General features: G+C 32.2%; 4 protein-coding genes and 1 pseudogene across 4 annotated transcripts; all 5 read left to right on the top strand.

Annotated features, from left to right (window-relative positions):
- The first annotated feature begins 528 nt into the window (after window positions 1–528).
- On the top strand, window positions 529–1,026 carry LOC9312981 (annotated as a pseudogene).
- Window positions 1,027–2,346: 1,320 nt separating this feature from the next.
- On the top strand, window positions 2,347–2,911 carry LOC9312980. The gene is made up of 2 exons (XM_021025025.1): window positions 2,347–2,359; window positions 2,535–2,911. Exons 1-2 carry the CDS (start codon window positions 2,347–2,349, stop codon window positions 2,891–2,893), a joined length of 372 nt encoding a protein of 123 aa, XP_020880684.1. The 3' UTR covers window positions 2,894–2,911.
- Window positions 2,912–4,636: 1,725 nt separating this feature from the next.
- LOC9312979 lies at window positions 4,637–5,128 on the top strand. Its single transcript, XM_002876865.2, has one exon. The coding sequence runs from the start codon at window positions 4,637–4,639 to the stop codon at window positions 5,108–5,110; it is 474 nt and encodes a 157-aa protein (XP_002876911.1). The 3' UTR covers window positions 5,111–5,128.
- A 1,724-nt stretch (window positions 5,129–6,852) lies between these two features.
- On the top strand, window positions 6,853–7,374 carry LOC9312978. Its single transcript, XM_002876864.2, has one exon. It carries the CDS (start codon window positions 6,853–6,855, stop codon window positions 7,324–7,326), a length of 474 nt encoding a protein of 157 aa, XP_002876910.1. The 3' UTR covers window positions 7,327–7,374.
- Window positions 7,375–11,047: 3,673 nt separating this feature from the next.
- On the top strand, window positions 11,048–11,647 carry LOC9311318. The gene has a single exon (XM_002876863.2). The coding sequence runs from the start codon at window positions 11,089–11,091 to the stop codon at window positions 11,611–11,613; it is 525 nt and encodes a 174-aa protein (XP_002876909.2). The 5' UTR covers window positions 11,048–11,088; the 3' UTR covers window positions 11,614–11,647.
- Window positions 11,648–12,749: the final 1,102 nt, after the last annotated feature.

The raw sequence follows: 12,749 nt of genomic DNA, 5'->3' as shown, positions 1-12,749 counted from the left end.
TAGATTGGAAGGGTAGCGTCTGAGACGAAGAACCGGTAAAGAAGACCTTCCATGAAGAAGAGAAAGTTTGCTTCAGTTGAATAAATCGGAGTAGGCTGAGGCAATCAGAGCTGTAGGTGGAAGATGGAGATGGCGGTTTTTGGTAACGAACGTTCTCATTATAACATAAAAAAAATCAATCCACCATCTATAAATTTTTTTATATATTTTTTATTTGTTTTGTGTCTAACATATCACTTTGATTTGTAATAAACTGAATGAGAAGAGAGTGTTGTTTTCTTAAAGTTTTCCTCAATTCTAATATGTTCGATCCAAGACAAAGTTGAAAGTTACTTGTAAATATTATAAGTTTCTAATGTAAACGTATTCTAAACAAAACTATTAAATGTTGAGGTTTATGAGGTTTGTAACATAAAACTATTAATGCATAAACGTTTTATCAATTAAGCATCCTCATCGATTGTCCTATAAAATCTCTTGTTTTCTTATTTAATCTCACCAATCTTACATCCAAAACCAAAAGCAAATATGACAAAGTCTTTTCTCATGGTAATGCTCGTATCCATAGTAATGTTCTCCATGGCTCGTCCAATTTATTCCCAAAAAATTGATCCATATTCACAAGGGATACCAGAAGAAGCAGACATATCTCCAACTCCATTGGAAGTAGCTGATTCACTACAACGGAATCTGAGATAGAGCTTGCTCACCATTTGCATAAAGACTATATTCTTGCTTGCCCTAAAAAGCCGAGTCCCAAATGCGAAGATGAGATTTTCAACAACATGTTGGATGAGACGACGCCAGTGACAGATGAATGTTGTCGTGATGTTTTGAATACTGGCAAAGATTGCCATCTCGCAATGGTAAAAATCATATTCTCTACATATGACTATAAAAATATTGCATCTAAGGCTATTCCAAAAAGTAAACAGGCATGGAACGATTGTATCCGTAGAGTTGGCAACACGATTGGTGCTCCGGTCTCTTTCGAGCCGTAAACTAATATTCTCACGTGCCAATGTATCTATGCGTTTTTGTAATTTGATTGTCACCATTATAAAATAGTAACCATTTTATTTTGGGTAATATATAATCCAAAGCCATGCAAAATTTTAAGTTATTTATTCATATTTCGAATGAGTCCAACATAACCTGAAGAGACCTATGCAAAGTGATAACTTTCAAATATAACATATTCTCGCAAGAGTGGGTAAAATGTTTGGAATTCAAAATAAAAATTTTATCTAAATTCGATATGAAATTTTAGTTCTATCCAGACTTTATACATTACCAGAAAAATGCACATTGATATTGCACAAAAAGTAGTATAATAGATGTTTAATAGCGTTTTCGTGAACGCTATGTTAACCGCAATTATAATAGGATCACCCCATACAATTGCATTTTATTGACATTCTATTATAGCGGTAATCGAATGCTTTCATATATTTTATTTTAGCACATGTTATTATGTAATAACATATATCTTTCGGTGTATAAATATATGTAATTCGGTTGATATTTAATTTATATAGTTAAATCAATTTTTCTAGAATTTATGAAATAGAATTTATATGTAATTTTTATATTTTACAAATCATAAAAATTAAATAAGGATAGTATTACATTAATCAAAACAAGTCTTACATAACATTATAAAAAGCTTTCCAACATCATTTTTCTTTCAGAACTACTTGATTCAATATGTTCAGTTTAACGATCACTCATTTTGCAAACATATTTAGACTTAATCACGTTTTTTTTAATAATTTCAACGCTAATAAAATTTAAATAAATTACCTACATTATTAGATTTGATCGTGAAACTACGTTAACTTTAACATAATTAATCAACCATTTGTTTTCGCTGACTCAGACGATTGTGGCGATGAAGTGTCATTTTGTCTTAACATTGTTTTGGCCATTTGAGTCTATAAACTCAATACTATAACCAACTGGTGACCAATAATCGTTTGTACATGTAGAACAAAAATAGAGCTTATTACAAACATAATCTCTCGAAAATGGAGGCTTATGATGGATTCCATATTTTCATAAAAAAGACAATAATTTGTATCGATCTATTCATAAAAGAGGGAAGTTTGCAGAAATGATCTCACCACAAGAGAAATTTTTTGCAGGAATGACCACTTTGGAGGGAAAAAATTTCGGGAATGATTTCACCTTAAAGGAAGTTTGTGAATTAAGGCTCCATAGATTGGAAGGATAGCGTCTGAGACGAAGAACCGGTAAAGACGACCTTCCATGACGAAGAGAAATTTTGCTTCAGTTGAATAAATCGGAGTAAGCTGAGGCAACCAGAGCTGTAGGTGGAAGATGGAGATGGCGGTTTTTGGTAACGAACGTTCTCATTATAACATAAAAAAAAATCAATCCACCATCTATAAATTTTTTTATATATTTTTTATTTGTTTTGTGTCTAACATATCACTTTGATTTGTAATAAACTGAATGAGAAGAGAGTGTTGTTTTCTTAAAGTTTTCCTCAAATCTAATATGTTCGATCCAAGACATATCTCCAACTCCATTGGAAGTAGCTGATTCACCTACAACGGAATCTGAGATAGAGCTTGCTCACCATTTGCATAAAGAGTATATTCTTGCTTGCCCTAAAAAGCCGAGTCCCAAATGCGAAGATGAGATTTTCAACAACATGTTGGATGAGACGACGCCAGTGACAGATGAATGTTGTCGTGATGTTTTGAATACTGGCAAAGATTGCCACCTTGCAATGGTAAAAATCATATTCTCTACATATGACTATAAAAATATTGCATCTAAGGCTATTCCAAAAAGTAAACAGGCATGGAACGATTGTATCCGTAGAGTTGGCAACACGATTGGTGCTCCGGTCTCTTTCGAGCCGTAAACTAATATTCTCACGTGCCAATGTATCTATGCGTTTTTGTAATTTGATTGTCACCATTATAAAATAGTAACCATTTTATTTTGGGTAATATATAATCCAAAGCCATGCAAAATTTTAAGTTATTTATTCATATTTCGAATGAGTCCAACATAACCTGAAGAGACCTATGCAAAGTGATAACTTTCAAATATAACATATTCTCGCAAGAGTGGGTAAAATGTTTGGAATTCAAAATAAAAATTTTATCTAAATTCGATATGAAATTTTAGTTCTATCCAGACTTTATACATTACCAGAAAAATGCACATTGATATTGCACAAAAAGTAGTATAATAGATGTTTAATAGCGTTTTCGTGAACGCTATGTTAACCGCAATTATAATAGGATCACCCCATACAATTGCATTTTATTGACATTCTATTATAGCGGTAATCGAATGCTTTCATATATTTTATTTTAGCACATGTTATTATGTAATAACATATATCTTTCGGTGTATAAATATATGTAATTCGGTTGATATTTAATTTATATAGTTAAATCAATTTTTCTAGAATTTATGAAATAGAATTTATATGTAATTTTTATATTTTACAAATCATAAAAATTAAATAAGGATAGTATTACATTAATCAAAACAAGTCTTACATAACATTATAAAAAGCTTTCCAACATCATTTTTCTTTCAGAACTACTTGATTCAATATGTTCAGTTTAACGATCACTCATTTTGCAAACATATTTAGACTTAATCACGTTTTTTTTAATAATTTCAACGCTAATAAAATTTAAATAAATTACCTACATTATTAGATTTGATCGTGAAACTACGTTAACTTTAACATAATTAATCAACCATTTGTTTTCGCTGACTCAGACGATTGTGGCGATGAAGTGTCTTTTTGTCTTAACATTGTTTTGGCCATTTGAGTCTATAAACTCAACACTATAACCAACTGGTGACCAATAATCGTTTGTACCTGTAGAACAAAAATAGAGCTTATTACAAACATAATCTCTCGAAAACGGAGGCTTATGATGGATTCCATATTTTCATAAAAAAGACAATAATTTGTATCGATCTATTCATAAAAGAGGGAAGTTTGCAGAAATGATCTCACCACAAGAGAAATTTTTTGCAGGAATGACCACTTTGGAGGGAAAATATTTCGGGAATGATTTCTCCTTAAAGGAAGTTTGTGAATTAAGGCTCCATAGATTGGAAGGATAGCGTCTGAGACGAAGAACCGGTAAAGACGACCTTCCATGACGAAGAGAAAGTTTGCTTCAGTTGAATAAATCAGAGTAAGCTGAGGCAACCAGAGCTGTAGGTGGAAGATGGAGATGGCGGTTTTTGGTAACGAACGTTCTCATTATAACATAAAAAAATCAATCCACCATCTATAAATTTTTTTATATATTTTTTATTTGTTTTGTGTCTAACATATCACTTTGATTTGTAATAAACTGAAGGAGAAGAGAGTGTTGTTTTCTTAAAGTTTTCCTCAAATCTAATATGTTCGATCTAAGACAAAGTTGAAAGTTACTTGTTAATATTATAAGTTTCTAATGTAAACGTATTCTAAACAAAACTATTAAATGTTGAGGTTTATGAGGTTTGTAACATAAAACTATTAATGCATAAACGTTTTATCAATTAAGCATCCTCATCGATTGTCCTATAAAATCTCTTGTTTTCTTATTTAATCTCACCAATCTTACATCCAAAACCAAAAGCAAATATGGCAAAGTCTTTTCTCATGGTAATGCTCATATCCATAGTAATGTTTTCCATGGCTCGTCCAATTTATTCCCAAAAAATTGATCCATATTCACAAGGGATACCAAAAGAAGCAGACATATCTCCAACTCCATTGGAAGTAGCTGATTCACCTACAACGGAATCTGAGATAGAGCTTGCTCACCATTTGCATAAAGAGTATATTCTTGCTTGCCCTAAAAAGCCGAGTCCCAAATGCGAAGATGAGATTTTCAACAACATGTTGGATGAGACGACGCCAGTGACAGATGAATGTTGTCGTGATGTTTTGAATACTGGCAAAGATTGCCACCTTGCAATGGTAAAAATCATATTCTCTACATATGACTATAAAAATATTGCATCTAAGGCTATTCCAAAAAGTAAACAGGCATGGAACGATTGTATCCGTAGAGTTGGCAACACGATTGGTGCTCCGGTCTCTTTCGAGCCGTAAACTAATATTCTCACGTGCTAATGTATCTATGCGTTTTTGTAATTTGATTGTCACCATTATAAAATAGTAACCATTTTATTTTGGGTAATATATAATCCAAAGCCATGCAAAATTTTAAGTTATTTATTCATATTTCGAATGAGTCCAACATAACCTGAAGAGACCTATGCAAAGTGATAACTTTCAAATATAACATATTCTCGCAAGAGTGGGTAAAATGTTTGGAATTCAAAATAAAAATTTTATCTAAATTCGATATGAAATTTTAGTTCTATCCAGACTTTATACATTACCAGAAAAATGCACATTGATATTACACAAAAAGCAGTATAATAGATGTTTAATAGCGTTTTCGTGAACGCTATGTTAGCCGCAATTATAATAGGATCACCCCATACAATTGCATTTTATTGACATTCTATTATAGCTGTAATCGAATGCTTTCATATATTTTATTTTAGCACATGTTATTATGTAATAACATATATCTTTCGGTGTATAAATATATGTAATTCGGTTGATATTTAATTTATATAGTTAAATCAATTTTTCTAGAATTTATGAAATAGAATTTATATGTAATTTTTATATTTTACAAATCATAAAAATTAAATAAGGATAGTATTACATTAATCAAAACAAGTCTTACATAACATTATAAAAAGCTTTCCAACATCATTTTTCTTTCAGAACTACTTGATTCAATATGTTCAGTTTAACGATCACTCATTTTGCAAACATATTTAGACTTAATCACGTTTTTTTAATAATTTCAACGCTAATAAAATTTAAATAAATTACCTACATTATTAGATTTGATCGTGAAACTACGTTAACTTTAACATAATTAATCAACCATTTGTTTTCGCTGACTCAGACGATTGTGGCGATGAAGTGTCTTTTTGTCTTAACATTGTTTTGGCCATTTGAGTCTATAAACTCAACACTATAACCAACTGGTGACCAATAATCGTTTGTACCTGTAGAACAAAAATAGAGCTTATTACAAACATAATCTCTCGAAAACGGAGGCTTATGATGGATTCCATATTTTCATAAAAAAGACAATAATTTGTATCGATCTATTCATAAAAGAGGGAAGTTTGCAGAAATGATCTCACCACAAGAGAAATTTTTTGCAGGAATGACCACTTTGGAGGGAAAATATTTCGGGAATGATTTCTCCTTAAAGGAAGTTTGTGAATTAAGGCTCCATAGATTGGAAGGATAGCGTCTGAGACGAAGAACCGGTAAAGACGACCTTCCATGACGAAGAGAAAGTTTGCTTCAGTTGAATAAATCAGAGTAAGCTGAGGCAACCAGAGCTGTAGGTGGAAGATGGAGATGGCGGTTTTTGGTAACGAACGTTCTCATTATAACATAAAAAAATCAATCCACCATCTATAAATTTTTTTATATATTTTTTATTTGTTTTGTGTCTAACATATCACTTTGATTTGTAATAAACTGAAGGAGAAGAGAGTGTTGTTTTCTTAAAGTTTTCCTCAAATCTAATATGTTCGATCTAAGACAAAGTTGAAAGTTACTTGTTAATATTATAAGTTTCTAATGTAAACGTATTCTAAACAAAACTATTAAATGTTGAGGTTTATGAGGTTTGTAACATAAAACTATTAATGCATAAACGTTTTATCAATTAAGCATCCTCATCGATTGTCCTATAAAATCTCTTGTTTTCTTATTTAATCTCACCAATCTTACATCCAAAACCAAAAGCAAATATGGCAAAGTCTTTTCTCATGGTAATGCTCATATCCATAGTAATGTTTTCCATGGCTCGTCCAATTTATTCCCAAAAAATTGATCCATATTCACAAGGGATACCAAAAGAAGCAGACATATCTCCAACTCCATTGGAAGTAGCTGATTCACCTACAACGGAATCTGAGATAGAGCTTGCTCACCATTTGCATAAAGACTATATTCTTGCTTGCCCTAAAAAGCCGAGTCCCAAATGCGAAGATGAGATTTTCAACAACATGTTGGATGAGATGACGCCAGTGACAGATGAATGTTGTCGTGATGTATTGAATACTGGCAAAGATTGCCATCTCGCAATGGTTAAAATCATATTCTCTACATATGACTACAAAAATATTGCATCTAAGGCTATTCCAAAGAGTAAACAGACATGGAACGATTGTATCCGTAGAGTTGGCAACACGATTGGTGCTCCGGTCTTTTTCGAGCTGTAAACTAATATTCTCTCATTCTAATGTATCTATACGTTTTTGTAATTTGATTGTGACCATTATAAAACAGATACTATTTTATTTTTGGTAATAAAGAATCCAGAGACATTCAAATTTTTACGTTATTTACTAAGATTTCGAATTAGTCATACATAAACTGAAGAGGCCTATGCAAAATGATAACTTTCAAATATAACATGGTGAATTCGAAATAAACTTGATCTAAATTTGATATGAAATTTAAGTTATACTGTGAGACCCAATCTATAAGTAAGCTCATTATGGCCCAGCAAAACAAAAACAAAAACCTTAAACGTGGGTGTCATGTGTGTATATTTAGTTATTTACATAAGCGTATATATCCTCTTCTTCGTTAAGCCGTCGAAGTGAAACATGAGAAAATCTGATGGCCTTAGTTTTTTTGTAGTCATTAGTGTTGTTGTGACGTTGGTAGGAAGAGGAAGAAACTCTCGAGTTAAGGAAACTCGAACAGATCATAACCATCATCCATCGTTAACCATCGTTGCTCACCGAAGTCAAGCTTTTGTCATCACCGTTCATCTCTATTTCATTGGGTAAGGAAAGCTAGCCTTATTTTGTTTTCTTATCATGTTCGTCTCTGTTTCTACCATGAGGATTTAGTGGCTTACATCTCTAACTACTTGTGTTTTGAGGGAAAAAGAGGAAGGAGATATCAGTTCAAGTAGAAGTATTGGTGAGACTTTTTCCGTCAGATCTGAAGGAATCAGATCGTGAGTTTGGTGTCGATGGATAGATCTCGCTGCAAGAAAGACACAGCAACCAATGGGTCGTCGTTACGAGGTATATTACATCCAGAAAACGTGTTTAAAATTGACGAAAAGTCATAGTTTCTGAACCCAGAAAATATATAATTAAGTATCAGATTTCAGATTCAAGTTGGGCTTTTAGAGAGCAGATTCCGGGCATTTTGGATCAGTGGAGGACAAGCCGACGGTGGATACGTTTAGAGGGAGTATCAGGGAAGCCATTGGAGCCGTCGTAGTCGCAATAAAAGGTAAACCCTAACCGCCATGACGTTTGCTTTGTGTGCAAGAAACAACTAAAAGTGGTTAACCTGAAATCCTAAAATAACAGATCTGAGGTACTTTCTTTGGGGCAGTGTTTGGAGGTTCAAACTAATCCGATCAAAATGAAAGTTTCAGGAGAGTTTTGTGGTACAACAAGCTTGAAATTCAACGGTGGGATTAAGAAGTTAACGGTCCATTGTGAAGTTACTGGTGCGTTTGTTTAAATACTTAAGTGAGCAGTTCTTCGTCATCAAAAGGCAAAGGTTAGGGTGTGATCTGCGGAGATGCGATTACAAGGTTTTATTTTTATGCTTCATGATTCACTTGCATAGGATTAGATCTGTTTGCTTAGTAGTAATGACTTGTTAATTAGGATTGATGATATGATGATTGTTTTAGTTATATAGGATGATTGAGTTAATGTCATTGAGATTACAAGTTATTATATATGTTATATGAGAAAGTGGAATTACCTTCTTTTGAGATGATGAAAAGTGGAACAGTGGAAAAGTGGAAAATGGTCTACATTGAATTGACGGGTCTTTTGTTGCTCAATAATAGACTTACGAGTCCAGTAGAACTAGATAGATTCAAAGGTCAGGGAAGATGATCGAACATGGAATAGGATCACCCTATACAATTGCTTTTTTTTGACATGCTATTATAGTTTGTTCTATTATAGTGGTAATCGAATGCTTTCATATATTTTATTGTAGCACATGTAAAATGTTGTTTTATATTATGCCGTAATATATATATATATATATATATATATATATAACAAATCATCGAAATTATATAAGACTATTATTACATTAATCAAAACCAGTCTTACATAACATTATAAAAAGCTTTCCAACATCCTTGTTTCCGTTAGAACTACTTGATTCCAAATGTCCAGTTTAACGATCACTTATTTTGCAAACATCTTCAGACTTGATCACGTTTTTATAAATTCAACGCTAATAAAATTCAAATAAACTACATGCACTATTAGATTTGAGCGGATACGTCTATCATATTCTCCGTCGGATACGTCTATCATATTCTCGATTGTCTCATCTCCCATCTGTGTGTGGATTGTTTCTTCATGTGACAGATCAACTGGATCTATGCTCCCAACATATGTTTGTTGCATAGGACCATTTTCTAAAACTTCATGCATTTCTACTACTACTATCCACATGGTATGTATCACATTCTCCGTGATAATACCAGACCTTGTAAGTAGGAAAAATTCCGTCTCTAGATAAGTGAGACCATACTAAACCTTTATCGATGAAAGCAATATTATTACATATTGGACAAGGACAAAACATCATTCCACTTGTTAAGCTAGACTCCTGATTTCTTGCGAGGGTCATGAATTCGGTGAGGCCGGCCGCATACTCCATCATCAGCAATGAGTTGGAAGCAAATCTCTCCTTGTCCATCCATGCCCGAAAACGATGCATAACTTGTAATCAAGAATATATATAAAAAATCTTTTGGATTTTATTTTTAAAAAACAACTTTGTGTTTTTTTCTCAGAATTTTTTTTGTAATGTTAACAAATGTGAAATGCATTATATATAATTTTTTTCCCTACAATTTCCTACCAAAATATATACTAATACACCAACCTAATAATCAACAAGTTATTTACCTACTTGTTACACCACCTACAGAACTACAAACGTGTTAATAAAAATCCCTACGCTGATCCTACGATTTGCGTACAAATTATTTCCCCATAACTTTCCTTCGATTTTCTTACGAGGTTTCCTACGAAGGTATGTTCGTAGGAAACTGGAAGAAAATATACCTTCGAATTTCCTACCAATTTTTTCCTTTGCCTTTCATTCCGCTCTTCTTCGAAATTTCCTACGATATATTATTTCGTAGGATTTTCGTAGGAAACTTCTTATGAACTTCTTCCGGCTTTTGTCGAAGGAAATTTCATTCGAATTTCCTACCAAATATATATTTTGTAATAAATGCGTAGGAATTTGGTAGGATATGATTTCTACCAAAGATTTGGTAGGAAAAGCCTATGTTTTCTTGTAGTGGGCTGAGACGAAGAACTAGTAAAAATGACCTTCCATGACGAAGAAAGCTTGCACCAGTAGAATAAATTGGAGTAGCCTGAGGCAACCAGAGCTGTAAGTGGAAGATGGAGATGACATTTATTTTTTTAGCGATTTTGGGCATATCAAGGAATGCTTGCACAAGCCCAACTACAATTGAAGCCCAACAGAAAAATTTGCCGCAATAAGCCCAAAGTAAGTGAAGCTTGATGGGCTAAGCCCATTTATCGAAAACACCTATTGTTATAACCATTTAAATATCATAAATTTTCACAATTACCCTGCTCATTCTATTTCAGATTGATAGTGTCCACAAACTCTCATTATAGCCAAAAAAGAATCAATCCACCATTTTTATTTGTCTTTTTAAAAAATTTTATTTTTAATTGTTTTGTTCTAATTTATAATTTTGATTTGTAATAAATTGAAGAAAAATGGAGCATTGTTATCTTCAAGTTTTCCTCAAATCTAATATGTATGATCCAAGACACAGTTAAAAGTTACTTGTAAAAATATAATAAGATTCTAATGTAAACGTATTCTAAACAAAACTATTAAATGTTGAGGTTTGTAAAGTCTGTAACATAAAACTATTAATGCATAAACGTTTTATCAATTAAGTATCCTCATCGATTGTCCTATAAAATCTCATGTTTTCTTGTTTAATGTCACCAATCTTACATCCAAAACCAAAAGCAAATATGGCAAAGTCTCTTCACATGATAATGCTCGTATCCATAGTAATGTTTTCTATGGATCGTCCAATTTATTCCCAAAAAATTGATCTATATTCACAAAGGATACCAGAAGAAGCAGACATATCTCCAACTCCATTGGAAGTAGCTGATTCACCTACAACGGAATCTGAGATAGAGCTTGCTCACCATTTGCATAAAGACTATATTCTTGCTTGCCCTAAAAAGCCGAGTCCCAAATGCGAAGATGAGATTTTCAACAACATGTTGGATGAGACGATGCCAATGACAGATGAATGTTGTCGTGATGTATTGAATACTGGCAAAGATTGCCATCTCGCGATGGTTAAAATCATATTCTCTACAAAAGACTATAAAAATATTGCATCTAAGGCTATTCCAAAAAGTAAAAAGGCATGGAACGATTGTATCCGTAGAGTCGGCAGCAAAATTGGTGCTCCGATCTCTTTCGAGCTGTAAACTAATATTCTCTCATACTAATGTGTTTATGCGTTTTTGTAATTTATTTGTGACCATTATAAAACATATACCATTTTATTTTTGGTAATAAAGAATCCAGAGCCATTGAAAAGTTTACATTATTTATTCATCATTCGACATAAATTGAAGAAACATATGCAAAGTGATAGCTTTCAAATATAACAAGTCTCGCAAGGGTGGGTAAAATATTCGGAAAAATCAAAATATATTTCTTATCTCAATTTGATATTAAATTTAAGCTAGATACAGACTTTATACATTACGAGAAAAATGCTTATTGATATTACACGAAAAACGGTATAATAAGTGTTTAATATCGTTTTTATAAACTCTATGTCCGCCGCAACTATAATAGGATCACCCAATAAAATTGCATTTTTTTACATTCAATAATAGTTCGTTCTATTATACCGGTAATCTAATGCTTGTATATATTTTATTGTAGCACATGTTAATGTTATTTTATATTACGTTGTAACATATATTTTTTGCTGTATAAATGTATGTAATTTGATTTATATATTTATAAAAATTTTGTAGAATTTATTAAATTGAATTTATATATAATTATTATATTTTACAAATCATCAAAATTACATAAGTGTATTTTTAAATTAATAAAAAAAGACTAAAAACAATATAAAAAGCTTTCCAACATCCTTGTTTCTGTTAGAAGTACTTGATTTCGTATGTCACGTTTAATGATCACTTATTTTGCAAACATCTTCAGACTTGATCACATTTTTTTTAATTTCAACGCTAATAAAATTTAAATAAACTACCTACACTATTAGATTTGCTCGAGAAACTATGTTGACTCTAACATATTTAGTCAACCATTTGTTTTTGGTGACTCACACGATTCGGTGGCGACGAAGTGTCATTTTTCTTAACCTAGTATTGGCCATTTGAGTCCATAAACTCAATACGGTGACCAACTCGTGACTAAGAATTATTCGTACGGGTAGAACAAAAGTAGAGTCTACAACAAATTTCTCCAAAACGGAGGCTAATGATGGAGTCCATATCTTCATAAAAAAGACAATAATTTGCATCGATCTCTTCATAAAAGAGGATGTTCGCAGGGACGATCTCTATACAAATGAACAAATTTG

Source organism: Arabidopsis lyrata (genome assembly GCF_000004255.2).
Source record: "Arabidopsis lyrata subsp. lyrata unplaced genomic scaffold ARALYscaffold_5, whole genome shotgun sequence".
Lineage (NCBI taxonomy): Eukaryota > Viridiplantae > Streptophyta > Magnoliopsida > Brassicales > Brassicaceae > Arabidopsis > Arabidopsis lyrata.
The sequence above is the reverse complement of the archived record's forward strand: the minus strand, read 5'-3'. Positions and strand labels throughout refer to the sequence as shown.